Below are 15,435 nucleotides of genomic sequence, written 5' to 3'. Positions count from 1 at the left end.
AAATTTCTGTGTCCCAAGCAGTGTTGCATTACTCTTTGGAAAGTCGCAGGGGCATTGCACAACCCGAAAGGCATACGGTCGAACTCAAACAACCCCATAGGAGTTGTAAAGGCGGTCTTTTCTCGATCCTCCGGAGCCATAGTCACCTGCCAATACCCGCTGGTGAGATCCAATGTAGAGAAATACATAGCAGTTTTCAGGGCAGCCAGCGATTCCTCTATTCTTGGTAAAGGGTAGGCATCATGATGAGTAATCTGATTGAGTTTGCGGTAATCGACACAGAACCTTAAACTGCCATCTTTCTTTCGTACTAGCACCAAAGGTGCAGCCCAAGGGCTGTGACTTTCCTTTATGACTCCGGAATTCTTCATTTCTTCTATCATTTGTCTTACAGGTTGGTAAAGGGCTGGAGGCAAGGGTCGATGTCTTTCGCGAATAGGAGGAGCCATTCCCGTGGGTATAAAATGTTGTACCCCCTCTACTTTACCGAAATCAGTAGGAAATTTACTAAAGGTTTTTTCATTTTGTCGTACTATCTGTTCGGCTCCTAATTTCTCCTCTTCTGGTGTATCTGGGCCTCCTATCTCAATTTCCTTCCACCAAGCAGATTCTTTCAATGTCTGCGACCGGTTGTCATTAATCATCTTCTGTTGACACTGAAATATGGTGGATTAAACTCCTATGACGTCTTGGAAGGTTGTCTGTAGTAATGTAGCTACGGGACAATTTTTGAATAATCGAATGGGATGATTATGTGGGTTCAGGATCCTTATAGGAACTCTCCCTTGTTCAACTCGGGCTAGTGTGCGGGCTACCGCAAATTGATTCACTCCTCCCTCTTCACAGGGTTCTACAGTTACCTCATAATCTCTTCCACCGGGTCCAATCCTAGCCTTACACCAAATCATATTCTCTGAGTTGGGTTGTAGAATTATAGGTCTGCAGTCGGCAACTCCAGCTTTTCCCACTTCTCCTTTGGCGTTGGTAAATTTGCGTTGACTTTGAAGGAGTTGAATGGTCTGTCGTAATGCTTTTCTATTGATTGGTGTCACTGTCTGTATTTGGTTTTTCAAAGTGGTGATCAGTTCCTCAGGACAATTCTGCAAAATATTCATCCCAATGATCACTGGTGGAAGATTATCATCTTGGAGCGTTGTAATAAGGCAACCTTGTTTTGATAATGTTGTCTGTCCGATCTTCATATCTGCTTCCCAGTATCCCTGACAAGTGATTTGTAAACCATTACTGGCTATTAGATTTAACCAGGATGGGGGTGGTGATGTTACTTCTCTCTCTTCCCAATGCTCTATAAATGTTGTGAATTGAATCGTCGTGACTTGTGATCCGGTGTCAAGTAAAGCGGGCAGAGTGACCCCGTTTATCTGAACCTTCATCGATGGGCAATTTCCTACAAATTGAGGCCACCATGCCCCTGACATCGGACCTATTGATGGGATGTTTCCCGAAGATCGGTCCCCGGCCTCGGGATCTCGGAGTTTAAATTTTCACTCTGAAGGCAATTACGCTCTATATGTCCACTCTGTTGAGAACGGCGGCAAATTGGTCTTCCCTGCGCATCAAATTGATCTGTCGACCTTCGTCCTGGATTCCGAGAGACATCCCATCTAGTTCTGTAGAATGTTCTTCTCTCAGGCCGCCATTCCTCTTCTTGAAAAGAAGTCTGCTTCTTCTTTATTTCTTTCACCTCCCGACATAAATTATTCAAGCTTTGAGTAATTCCAGCAATCTGTTCCTTCAGAGTATTGTTTTGATCGGGCATCACTGATGCTTGTGCATTCTGTTTCACTGTATCTTTAGCTATGAGTGGATTTACACCTGCTCCCGGCACACATCCATAGGACGTTATCAGATCTTGATATTCTGCCGTAAGCAGGCTCGGGTCTAGTTGTCCCCGTCGCTTTCCTACTATTCTTATCGCTGTTTCTTTAAATTCTAAAAATGGATCATCGGGAGCTTGAAGTCTCAACATTCTAAGTTGGGTTTTAATGTTTTCTTCATAAGTTCCCTCGATAAATTGACTCGCTAGGACTTCATCCTCTTGCTGAACTTCATGAGGATCCACGTTAGCAATGGCCCGAAGGGCTTCCTGAAGGCTCAACGCGAACTCTCGTAATGTCTCTCCTGGTCTTTGTTTTCTAGCATAAAAACGCATCTTGAGTTCGGATAGAGTCCTGGAGTCAAAGATGGTAGCCAAACGTGTAAACATTTCTTTGACTGACTTCTTTTGCTCAGGTGGCCAAGAGTTTACCTCTCAATGCGCTGGGCCCTTCAGTTGTCCTGTAAGGATTTCCACTTTCTGTTGATCATTGAGAGGGTATAGCCTAAACATGGCCTGTATCTTTGTCTTAAAGTCGAGAAAAGTACTGGTCCCAGGCGTCGAAGGGTCTCCAGAATAGCTAGGGAGCCACGGAGCCCCAAAGTAATATGGCAATGTAATTGGTTTTGTTGCACTAGTCATGGTCGTCTTGGGCGTCTCCTCTTTCCAAACTATTGGATCGCTCTTGACGTGACATCTTTAGCTTTGCTGGGAGTATCACTTGCTTTAGTCTCTTACGGGATGTATCCTGTTCGTGATGCCAAGTTTCAATGTGACACCCCCGAGTAGCTTTCAACTTCCAATGGGATTTTCTCTCTCACCTTAATGTTTGTTCCTGTGACTTCATCTTTTTCCCTCACTTAACGGAGAGGCAAGTTACTCCCAGCACCCAACACAGTAACGGCACTCAGTAAGAAAAGGTAATATTTTATTCAACAGGAACTCTTCCACAATCTGTTTATCGTGAACTACCAGTTATAATTTCTGCACAATAACAATGCAAATACAAACAATGCTTATCCTTATAAGCTAAAATTACTGCATTCAAAACCTTTTGAACTTAATACTAAACTTTAGTTAACTAAATTAAAGTCCTGCCTGGCCAGGGCAATGTCGGTGCACTTATCAACTTATCAAGTACTAATAGTTGACTGCGGACAGTTGGTAGCTACTGGCACTCCTTACGTTTCCTTCCTCAATTAGGGTTGCATGAACAGTTTAAATAGTTGCAAATATTGTCCGCCTGTTTTCTTATTTCCCCCCAAGAGCAGCCAAAGACTCTTTTTGTTGGAGGCTATATCTGTATCTTCAGGGGGTGGGATAAATCTTTAAACTGACTGCTCAACTCCTTTCCTTAAAGTCTAACGTTGTTCTAGCTGGTATGGTGGCTAGGTACCATTTAACTGATTGTCGTTGAAAGGATATGGAGAGGGGTCAGTGATATTGAAATCCTAGCAGTGTTCCTGTAGTTAGAATATATTTAGGTATACAGAGGGTGACTAACTGACTAGTAATCTCCTTTTCGGGTGGATAATGGATCCCTATCCAAAGGTTCAAAGTCTTATAGCCTTAAGGGAAACAGCGGTGGCAAGTGCTGCTTCATTTACTTGCTGTCTTGAAGTTCAGCACCTGTGATGGATGGACAGCAATAGCTGCGGCTGGCATTTCCTTGGGATCCAATAATTTAACACTGCTCCCTCTGCCCTGCTTCTGCTCCGCCTACGCTTGTTGTCAGCGCTGTAGAATCTAACTAGGGTCACCTGCTTCCGGCTCCACCCCTCTCCGGTTTGCAAAAAAGGCAGGCAGTATCCGGTCGGCTTCCAGTACACAGTTCAGCGATTCACCGCTCCTCCGTCTGGTAAGTCCCCTCTTATATCGGGCACCAGTACCAAGATATAAAAAACGGGCAATGTTCACTCGAGGGGGTAGGCGCGGTTGCACAAAGATTTTTGCCCGCAGCGGTGCACGCCTCATGCTCCTCACGCATCAGTCATGCTCCCTGTCTCACTCACATGCGCGCGGCAGGGAGCAACAAGGGGCCTATCTCTGGGGCTGCAGGGGACATACAGGATGCCTCCAACTGGGGTCCTGCACTGGGGCACTTATACACTGTCCTTATCTGGGGTATCACAATAACACCAACCAATCAGCTCCTAACTGTCACTTTACAGGCTGCATTTGAAAGAATATAGGAGCTGATTGGTTGGTATTTTATCAACATGAACTTTACCGCTCTACAAGGCTTAGTACAAACACGCCTATGTGACCTCCATCAACAACCTGCCACCATCAAAGTGAACTGAAAGGCAATCTAAACTCTGTTCCAAAATATATTAATTACATAAAGTAGAAAAGAGTCAGTCAGAAAAGTGCAAGCAATGTGTGAATCAGAATTCTATAACAAAGTGCATCACACCTCATATTCCCTTTTTATGCACATTTGTTTCATGACATACTACTTTGTATATTTGAATTATACACGGAACTCACAGAAGGCGCAAGAGGATACTTTCTAACATACAGAAATAAAACATACACTTTATGTCAATAAGCTCTGAACATATTGTAGTAACTAAAAATCTTTACCTATGGAGGTCCACCAATGTGTCACGGTTGGGAATTCCATCATAACTATAGAAAAAAATGTAAATCGTATTTTACAATCTAGGATTTTAATTAACATGTTAATTCAGGTATAATGTAAGGTCAAATGCAAGGAAGGAATTCAAGCTTTAACTTGATTTAGTCTTCATTGGCTTATACAGTACAGTAGTTACAATAACCTCAACAGAGCATGAAATGTGCTCACTAGAAACAGACGGTAATATTCATTGTGTCTAAACCTCAGCAGAGCGCATCACAATACATACTGGGGGAGATTGTACTAAGCTCTGGAAAGTGATAATATGGAAAGTGATATACTACCAGCCACTCAGCTCATGTCATCTAACAGGCTGTGTTTGAAAAATGACAGTTAGGAGCTGAGAGGCTGGTAGTTTATCACTCTCCATTTTATCACTTTCCAGAGCTTAGAAAATATGCCCCACTATCTTTTCAACACAATTTATATACTTATAATTATTCTTTGATAATCTATTAACTTTTTTCTTTATTTACATAAACTAAGCAAAAACAATAAAAGAAAAATAATTTCCTCCTTTTCTTTTTTTTCATATAAGATTCTCAAATCACTAAAACTGAAATTTGTTTGATTACTACATCGGATGCAACAGTAGCTGCTCTGCTACTTTCTCCATATAATGTGTTAGCCAATAAACAGTATTTTACAAACCATTTTAAATCTCACTTGAAGGCATATGTTTAAGGTCATTTGATCCTGGGGGGTATATTTACCAAAGTGCAGGTTTTTAGAAAATGGACATGTTGCCCATAGCAACCAATCAGACTCTACTTAACGTTTATCTAGCACCTTCTAGAATATAAGAGTTAGAATCTGATTGGTTGCTATGGTCAACATCTCCACTTCTAAAAACCCCCACTTTAGTAAATGTACCCCTGTGTGTAGAAGTAGTAAATTTACTAAGCATTGGTTTCGTTTGTGGATTGCAAACTGCCACACATTGGATGCAGTTCTCAAATCCAAGCCGTATAATTTATATCCTACAGTTTGGACGATGAAACTCAAATTGTATCCAATGTGTTACAGTTTGAGTATTGCATGTTGTTTAGGTCAAACTGCTTGTTAAAATGTATGTAAAACTTCAGGTCTAATTTTAAATATGTGGAGTGCTTTGACTTGACAGGCCAGACAGGTGCCATTCTGACAGGCTCGCTAGTATAAACACATCAAGATAAACAGAATTTCTCTGTAAAATGTCCTCTCCTTTCTCCAGCAGCTTAGCCTACTCAGCGAGAACCACTGATCTAAAATATTTTCTTTATTGGTCTGTAATCCAGTGGGAATGTTTTGATCCATAAGTGAAAGGAAGATATGAAATCCTATGTAAAGGGACAGCTCCCAAGGAGCACCAGATGCAAAATGAATGAAGCTCATTTGAGCCTGGCTAGTTAAAAGCTGGACATCAATCGGGAATGCCAATCACAGATAGCTGGTGAAAGATGAATGTCTCATTGGAGCATCTTACATTTTCCTTCCCTCTTATGAAATACAAGATTCCCATTAGATTATGGCAGACCAAGAAATAAGAGATTTTATGAAAGTATTAATTATGGAGAAAAATAATTGATTATGGGTGACAAAAACAAATATGAGGACATATTTGTTTTAAATACAGGAGTAGCACTTATTTTAATAATAAGAGGCAACATTTATTTAAATAGGGTGACATTTAGTTTAATGATACAGGGGCAACATTTTTAGTGCACACTACTATGGCACCATTAGTCTGCATATTCATGTGCGCCAATGAACATGTTGGCGCTTGAACAACAGTCAGCTTGCAAAGACAGTCATAGACTTGTTACAAGAAGTTGCACTATGGGCCTGATTCAGAGCCGGACGCTATTTGCGCTCGCTCGTTCATTAAAAAGGGGTGGCTATTCAAATGAACCGTTCGCACTTTGCGGTCTGTTCACGCCTCTATGTCTGAACGAGCGAACAAAACTTGTGGTCGTAATTTTGAAAAAGATGCCCCCTGGCCGCTCGCACCATACGTCATGTCCGCTATTTAATAGATTAATCGAGTACATCGAACAGCCTATGAACTGCTCGCTATTCTTGTGGTTGGTTTTTCCTACCACAATCTTGTGAGCAGTTCTGACTATAAATCAACCAAGTGACGTGGTCAATGAAGCTCCTGTATTAATTATGCACACCCATAAAACGCCCGTTTTGACCTTTAAGCACGCCTGCGTTCTGATTTCCACTCCCCGTTTTCAAGCACCTTCCCCTGTTACCACCCACATACGCCTCCTCCTGTCAATCAAAATAGCAGGCATTCGCTATTTAGCGAACAAACTATGTTCGGCCGCATTGACTGGTTCGCACATGCGTATTAAAATCCGTACGCATGCGCAGTTGTGCGAATGTCGGTCGGAACGAACAAGCGGCTGCTTATGAGCGGCTCTGAATCAGGCCCTATATCTTGACAATTTCACCCTGTTACCCAATGCCAAGGAGTACTAAGAGGGGCCAAGAGCTATTCATCATTGGGCTATACTATAGGTGTGCCACCCAAATCATTTGTTCAGACCTCCTAATGGACCAGGCTATTAGGGAATGTAAACTTTTATTATTGTCTTTATCTATTTAATTATCTTCTAATAGGTGCAACCATTTTTTTTGACTGTTAAGCGACCATCACCATCCCACTTTCCCCTGTCATTTCCTCATGCCATCATCATTTTCTCCCCCATACTTTCCTCATTCATCACTTTGCCTGTCTATTGAACCACCTTTTAACTTTTAACCTCTTGATCAACCACTTTATCATTAACCAACTTTCAATTTTTATTCCCTTTGAGCAATTTTGTAATTGGCACTCCAGAATGCTGGTTAAAAAGCATTCTGAGGTTACAAAATTATATTTTATGTTATTAGTAACAGCAGAGATGTAATGAGGGCTAAAGGCTTTCTATACGTACTGTGTATGCTACAAACTGCACTTAATCAACCCATATTAAGTATCTCCCAATCGCAACTACACTTTCCCATTTCTATACTGCAGATATAAAGACATATGTTTTTTCAAAAGACATTTGTTGAGGTGAGGAGGAATAAGGGGAACATTAGTGATCTGTGAGGACCACTGCCAGCTGGGACTAAACAGACTCAGTCTGACACAGTAATGTCTTTATTCAAAAATACAGCATAAAAGACGATTTTCACAAATTAAATATGTACTATGTATATTACAATAGTAAAGCGTAATTTCTTGTTTATTGTTTTTTACCATACTAAACTACTCTCCTGGAATTTATGGGAGGCTACCAAATTTCAGGTTGGTTTCCCAGAGTCTGTGGAGAGTAGACCAGTCTCCTACATGATGCTCACTGCCACCTATTTTCGGAGTGAAATGGGCAGTCCAGGCTCATTGATGATGACATTGGCATTGAATTACATAATTGTGGCCTCACCCCATCATTGTACATTGCTGGGAATCAAGGCTTTCTATAGAAGGGGGTGAGGCAACGATGTCATGATTGCATTATCACACCCACGGATGACCCTATTCAGGGATCTATGCTATTTAAAAATAATTCACCATCTGTCTGCAGAAGACCCATCTGGTTTTTATTAGGTGATTAGACTTTGTAAAGTATTTTGATTAATAGCTATGATGTTCGCCTTATTCAGGTCCCTTGGTAGTTTTAAACTTCCAATGTCTGCCTATGTTTTTAATAAGGTTTTGCTTTTTAAAAAATGTTTTTAGTTTGACTTACCGAGTGATGTTACTGCAATATGAATCACTGTAATTGTACATGCATAGTCCCAAATCCATTCCTCCACAACCAAGACAAAAAGCACACTGCTGACCAAAAATGTGGACTCCAGGGAAATAAAATTAGCTACAATTAAAAAAGTAATGATGTAGAAAAATATATTACATTTTCACATTACTCAGAAAAGAAATATGAAAAATAAACATTTTATAAGGTCCCTATTAAATGGGCACACATGATTGACAATTATGAGTAATGTAGATGAATGGGACCATGTATGGAGAGGCTGGTAAGGTAGAGTATGCTGTTTAAGCTATCTGACCAATCAGATGGTGAGAAATCACAATATACTTATGAGTGCTATTATTATGTATTGAATAAGAAAGCAAATAACTTAATAATAATTATTTTACTGTATGTGGGCAATATAATTTATAAGTACAGTATTTTAGGGGGGCAAATTCATATTTTTCTTTTTTAGCAGTGCAAAATTATGTCTTAATTGTATTAAAGGGGCAATATAAACTAATTGATAATTGGCATAAGAAAATGTATGGCAGGTGAAACATTTATTATTTTATGATGTCGGCACGAACAATTTATATAGTCATAAAATAATAAATAATTTTTTTAAACCAATAATGCCCCTTTAATATAAATAATATAAAATACTTCTTTTTTTTTAATTCCGAAACATACACATTGAATTATTACATTGCCATCAAACACATACAACTGAATACAATGTAGCATAATGGGCGCAAACACATTCATGGATGTTGTGATCCTTCTCAGGCAGAGCAGTCACAAGAAAAAAGTTAAATTACCTGGTGTGTGTGCTGTGTAGAGAATACAAAGTCTGTTTAAGTGAAAAAACCTAAGAGGCCACAAACAAGAACTGAGGTGTGTTCTGCATTGAGCAGACTTGGCCAAAAGGTATGAGGTCCATCAGCCCATCATGTAAGTGACTGGCTAAAAAGAAGAGATTAAGAAAGCAAGGCCTGTAATCACTGTCTGTGATCCACAGGGGTAGATACTGAAGCGTAATGCCCCTGATTAACTTTGCTGATCCTGAATCTCATACAGAAGAAGCCATGGACAACTGGAACCCTTCCCAAAACTGAGGGGTATAGTAAAGGGGGAAGGGGATGGGAGAGGTGTACAAATAGCAACATCATAATTATACTGTAGGCGGGTACAATGGTAAAGTTTTTAGGAGATCGCTCTGTGATGTCTCCTCATATCTGTCGGTTTCCCATAGCAGCAGAAGCGCTCTGATGTCACTTGTGTGACAAAAGTGGACTGACCTCCATCACACATCTGACACCTATTAACAGGCTCTGCCAATACAATGAGCATGATACCAAACCTGGAGAATGTAAAGCATAAACCCCAGATTTGCCCCTCTCTCGAATTCAGGCACCAGGACGAGAACAATGTGAGTTAAATACAAATTCTAACAAAGTTCGAGAATTGGGGGGAGAGTTGCTTTTGTATTGTATAAATCTCGGCAGTGGCATCACAACTCACCTCCCACAGTGCCTGGTCTCAACCCGGACTCACAGATTTTTGCACCCAGGATGCAAACAAAAATCTGTAAGTCTGGAGGTACTGTACAGTAAGTGCAGCATACAGTCGCACTTACACCACAAGGGAACTCGCGGCTAATAGAATTGACCCTATTAAGTTAAATATATCACATACTTATAGTAGAGGTGAGTGAACAGGGAAAACACAATTATAATAACAAACATACAGACATGTAAACAAATAAAAAACAGCTAGAACTGTAAATTTGGGTTTCAGTTGGCAACCCAAGCTTAAAACAATCCCAGATGAGATAAATAACTTAAAAGGAAGCTTTGGAGAGATGAAGACTGCTACAGCTGTATACCTCAAAGGTGTGATCACTTGGATCCCCATAAAATAGTAGCAATGGGCAGTAGATGCAGACTTGTGCCCGGAATAGCGGGCAGACTTGTCACAACCATCTTAGTAGTCTGTGTAAGATGCAGTAGGCAGAAGATTGCTGCTCTTTGGTTTTCTGGTTAAACAGGGAAAGATGGGGAGAAGGAGCCAGAGCTGTGATGGCAATAGTGCAAATGGGATGTAGTTTGTATGCCAGCTGTTGGGGTGCCGGCGCTCAGAATGCCTGCACCGGAATCCTGACGCCAGTCAGAAACCTGGCGCCAGCATCCCGACCATCAGCATCCCGACAGTAAGTATTGGGGTTGGGGGGTTAGGGTTAGGCAGTAGGGGGAGGGTTAGATTCAGGCTGTGGGGAGGGAGAGTTAGGTTTAGGGGCAGGGTTAGGATACTTAGACAGGTGTTGGTATCCTAACCTTGTCGCGATTTTGACCGACGGGATCCTGAGCGCCGGTTTTCCATACCCAACCCATGTAAACAGTTGCAGAGTTTGAACAGATTTCAAAACTGTACTCAGATGACGTGTGGTCCAGTCAACTCAGTCAGAGAACCATATTCTGAAGAAAGAAATGCGTTAAGAGTGTCCCCGTATCACCTGGCAGAGTTGCACACTTGATCTTTATCACTGAAGCCCCTTGGAGCAGTGTGGATATCAGCGCTTATTATAGCCAGTTACGCACCTTGGTGCAGCACGTCTAAACTTTGGTGAGCAAGCCTCGGCAGGGCTAATAACCAGACGGTGAGGTGATATAAGGTGACGATATTCCTAGACCCAATTAATCTCCATATACCATGCAGACGGGGAGAATACACCCCTGTGCAGGGGCTCACAGGACACAGCCACTACCGCGGGTCTATGACGGATCACACCAGATGAGCAGATACCTTTGTATACAACAGCTCCCTGGGTGCAGACCAGGTGAGTAAATACTTTTACATACAAACAGCTCCCTGGGTGTGCCCACGACCACAGGGCACGGTGGGGATTTTACATTCCGGCACTTCATCTAAAGCTGAGAAGAAAAATGACTGTTGCACTTACCATCTTATTACTGTGGAACTAGGCTCTAAACCACATATAAAGAGCTCTATATAGAACACTCATTGAACTGGTCTACCGTGTGGAGATTCCATTTGAAGCATATTATAAGGCTAGATACTTTGTTTAGGCTAATGTGCTACATTGGATCCTCAAATGTTGCTTATTTCCCAAGGCTCAATTGATACATTTTAACCACCACTGGATCTGCACTAGAGTATTCAACTGGTACTCTGTGTTATCTGCAAAACCAGATTGGGACTGGAATCTATACTGCTGATGCTTCAATTTTTATTATTATTTTATATATTTGCTTCTCTACATGCTGAATGGTTTATTCGATTTAGATGTGTAGCATACTGAGATTTTTATATTATTTATCAAGACATGCTCATTGAATTATCTTTGGAATAAATTGATACATTGTTAAAATTTGGTGTGTCTTTGGAGTCCGGTATAGGCTGTAGGGCGCTCTTTAATTTTTGTGTAGTTTACCTTTTGGGACTAGGGCGGGCATTGGTGGATGCCTTTGAGAGCTGCCAGCCACAATCACGTACAACAGGTGGGTGCCCGACTATTTTTCTATTGGTTAGAGAACCGCATTCCTCTGTGGGTTAACACTAGTGTTAACACTGAGCAGGTAGGTTTCGTTGAACAGCGACATTCCTTTATAAAGGACATTGCGATGAGAAGCAGGAAGTTTGCAAAGGGAATCACAGATCTACTGGACCAACCTTAGGACAATCAGGGTCAATGAATACATTGGCCAACAGTCATGCCATTTTTCCACTGCCACCAGTGTTAGAGAGTAATCTCAGTGCTTCCATGGTAATTGCCACCTTGAATGGGAGTCTGACCATAGCAGGAGTTTCAGAGATGACAACTTGGATTGCAGATGTTGATGGCTCTCCAAGATATGCAGATATTTGTCCCACTCAGACACCAAAGGGAGTTTATGGTTACAATAAGCAAAGTGAGTTGGTATGTCCCTGATTCAAATTCTATAACAGGAAAAATTAGCCAGAGGGTGCTGACAGCTTAAAGTAATTGCTCCCAGTTCGTGCCCAAACAATATGATGAGTGTTCAAGCAGGCCCTATCAGCTTGGGCCGGACTCTGGCAGAATGTACTGACAGATTGAGTCTGAATCTGTACAATGGAACTTGGCATGAAAAAAGTCACGGCCACTGCATCATAGTACTTTGTATACAAATTCAAATTCTCACATATCAAATCAGTGCAGTCTTGTGATCAACACAAGCTGAGCCGCTATGGACCTGGCATGCCAAAAAGGGCTGTTTGGTGCGACTACGACAATAGTGTATGAGGACACCTCTGTAATGAGCGCTCCAGGTTGAGGCTTATTACCATTTCTAGAAAGTGGTGTAGGGACCTACAACAGATGTCCAAGATGAGAAAATGTGGCAGATATGAGCTAATGGTAGCGGATTTCTAGTCTCGGAGCTCAGGTAAGAGGTTGCCAAGCTTGTTGACCCACTTACCAGAAGTCATATATTTGCACCCATAATATATTAATAAAATGATATTGCTCACATAAAGATGTTACAATATTAATCTGAGAGGTAATTACATTAATTTATTAAGCATATATGATAGTGTAGGGACTTGCAGAGACTAAAGTCTGTTCATGACATGCTACAAGCTTAAATATTTTGATTAAAATATGAACAATATCCCCATGTTTTATTTCCTAAATACACACAGATTTGCAGTGCTACAGTAGAAATAGCGCTGACAACAAAAAGCTTTCTATTGCCCGCATAAGAGAATTCTTAATTTAATTGCTTCCTTTTGCAATAAATGAATGCCCTTATTGAAGGTGTATTTTGTTTCCAGCGGTCTTGACCATCTAAACCGCTGATTAGTAGCTTGGAGATCAAAATCACAGGCAATATGCAACGTTTGCAAACCCCTGACAAAAATGGCACTTAGTAAATGCCTGGACAAGGGAGATATTGAGAGTGCACGAAGCATGCTTATGATGCTACAGGTGGTGGCTTTCTAGTCTGCAGGGTGCCAATCCAGATACACTACATGCCAAATGCAGGTACAACTTGGCAGCAAAAGTGCCACTCCCTAGACCCTGCACCCAGGGAAGCGGAACTTCTCACCTAACCCTAGTTATGGCACTGTCTGATGCGACTAGTCTGCACTACCAGGCTTGTGTTACCTAAACAACTAGGCTTATTTTACTTTATTGGGGTATCTCCTACTTTTCTATATTATTGATACAAGATGTCATTTTTAATGTCTGTGTTCAACAGTTTGTCCATAAAATATTGATAATGTACATTGAAGTACAATATGCTTACTGTATCATACTTTACAATTCAGTAATGGTGATAAGATACAGTATATACAATTTCAGTTTCTGCTATCATTGAATATCAAAGAATAAGGTCATTTTGGATCATCTTTATAGCCTCTCTATAACACATGGGGCTTATGTAATAGGATGCGAGCTGTCACCGCTCTGGGAATTCATGTGAGTGTTCCTATATTTCAAAGCTTGATTTTGCCTTTAAAATGATTGCTGCTTTAAAAATACAGGAGCACTCACATGAATTCCTACAGCGGTGCCAGCTCACATCCTATTACATAAGCCCCATCATTTTTAATCTTTCATCTGTCCATGCTGTCATGGACTTCTTGCACTTGGGGCCTGATTCAGAGATGGAAGCTAATGCCATCACAGTTGAGATCTTGTATGCAGTGACTGTGCACAAATATTCAAATATCGCAGCCGTCTAGATTTGTATTGAGACGTCCTCCAGGGGCATTGCAGATCCTCCGTTTGTGCACAAAGACGCAACCATCAGACACACATCAGTCGATCATCAGACTTCTGAGTAACACTATGGCTGCGTAGAATGACTGATGGATATAAGACGCCGGAGCCATTTTGACTGCATATGGGTTTGCAGTCACAAGCTGTGGCATGCCCCCAGCTATGACATGCCTGTGTTTTAGCAAATAAATCTCCCGTTACCTACCACAAACACCCTCGATCTGTCAATCAAACTGCAGGCAAATACTTGCTATGACCGATGATGGTACTCATATACATGAATAGTCCATTGATGATAGCTCAACTGCAAATATCTTGGGTTTGCACCCATCTCTGCATCAGGCCCAAGAGCCAGACCAGTACATGCTTACATGAGGAAAAAGGAGAAATTTCCCATGCAATAGTAACCAATCAGATTCTATCATTTATCTAGTATATTCTGTAAATTGATAGCTAATATCTGATTGGTTGCTATTAGGAACTTTTCCACTTGTCCTTTTAAGAAGGTTTGATACATTTCCCCAAAGTCACTATCTTAGTTGATATCTGTAAAGCGTCAAATATTCATCAAAATTGCCAGTCTTTTTAAGACCTCATAAACTGAGATTTGCTGCAAGTTTGGTATATATTGGTATATATATTACATAGATAAATATACAGTATATATACTGCTCACACCTTGGGAGACTACACATGGAGAAGTATCATTCTATAGGAAGGACTATTGTCTTTTTAAGAATCACTATTGATGTACTGTAAACCATTTGGAGGGCTTGATGTGGTCCTTCACCCTTATGAATGTTTGAGGTCATATGTTTACAATCTTTGCATTTCACCCCTGATGAATTCTGTCTAAGATGAAACATGTCAGTGGAAGGGGCAGGCTTTAAGCAGCATTGTGGGACAGTAGCCACTGCCAGAAGTGCATACCCAGTAGAATAGATGTAAATCACCTCCTAGCGCTCCCCTAATCACAAGTGCACATAAGTGATAGGAAAAACCATAAATCGAATCCACTTGATATAGGATCACATAACCATATAGAACTTGCAGTCTCTAATGGTAAATGGACATAGCTTTTCTTATCCTCCAGTTAATTTGCGCTGATAACAGCAATCCTTATATATGGGGGTATAGAAAAAAATACAAACATAGTATAGATCAAACTAAAACACAGTACGTTTAATGATAACTTACACTCACAAATTGCAGAAAAAAATCAGGCATGTAAAATCCATTAAAAGTGGCACAGCAGCAGCGTTTACACAAGCTCCCTTCTTGTAGTCCTTGGATGGTAAAAGGACGGCAAAAAACACCAGCTCTGGATGCAGGGGTATGCCCAAGATGAAGCAAGTGAAGCCAGTTGTCCACCACACAGTAATGGGTACAGTCTTTAAAGCCCATGCTTAACGCTTTTCAGACCTATTAGTCCTTCATTGGAAGCGTGTTTGAGGCTTTTTCT

The 15,435-nt window shown here is 41.0% G+C and overlaps 1 protein-coding gene and 1 pseudogene across 1 annotated transcript in view; both read right to left on the bottom strand.

Moving 5' to 3' along the window:
- The window catches only part of TMEM244 (transmembrane protein 244), a 53,493-nt gene that overhangs the window by 14,857 nt on the left and 23,201 nt on the right, over positions 1 to 15,435 (bottom strand). The window contains exons 4-5 of the mRNA XM_088451279.1: positions 8,201 to 8,326; positions 4,424 to 4,468 (exon numbers count right to left, since the gene is read on the bottom strand). Of these exons, the coding sequence (XP_088307405.1) occupies positions 4,424 to 4,468; positions 8,201 to 8,326 (171 nt within the window). The remainder of the gene's footprint in view (positions 1 to 4,423; positions 4,469 to 8,200; positions 8,327 to 15,435) is intronic.
- Positions 672 to 2,479, bottom strand: LOC148543016 (uncharacterized; annotated as a pseudogene).

Source organism: Taudactylus pleione, unplaced genomic scaffold (genome assembly GCF_031769625.1).
Source record: "Taudactylus pleione unplaced genomic scaffold, aTauple2 ptg000006l, whole genome shotgun sequence".
Taxonomy (NCBI): Eukaryota; Metazoa; Chordata; class Amphibia; order Anura; family Myobatrachidae; genus Taudactylus; species Taudactylus pleione.
This window is presented reverse-complemented; position numbering and strand designations above follow the sequence as displayed.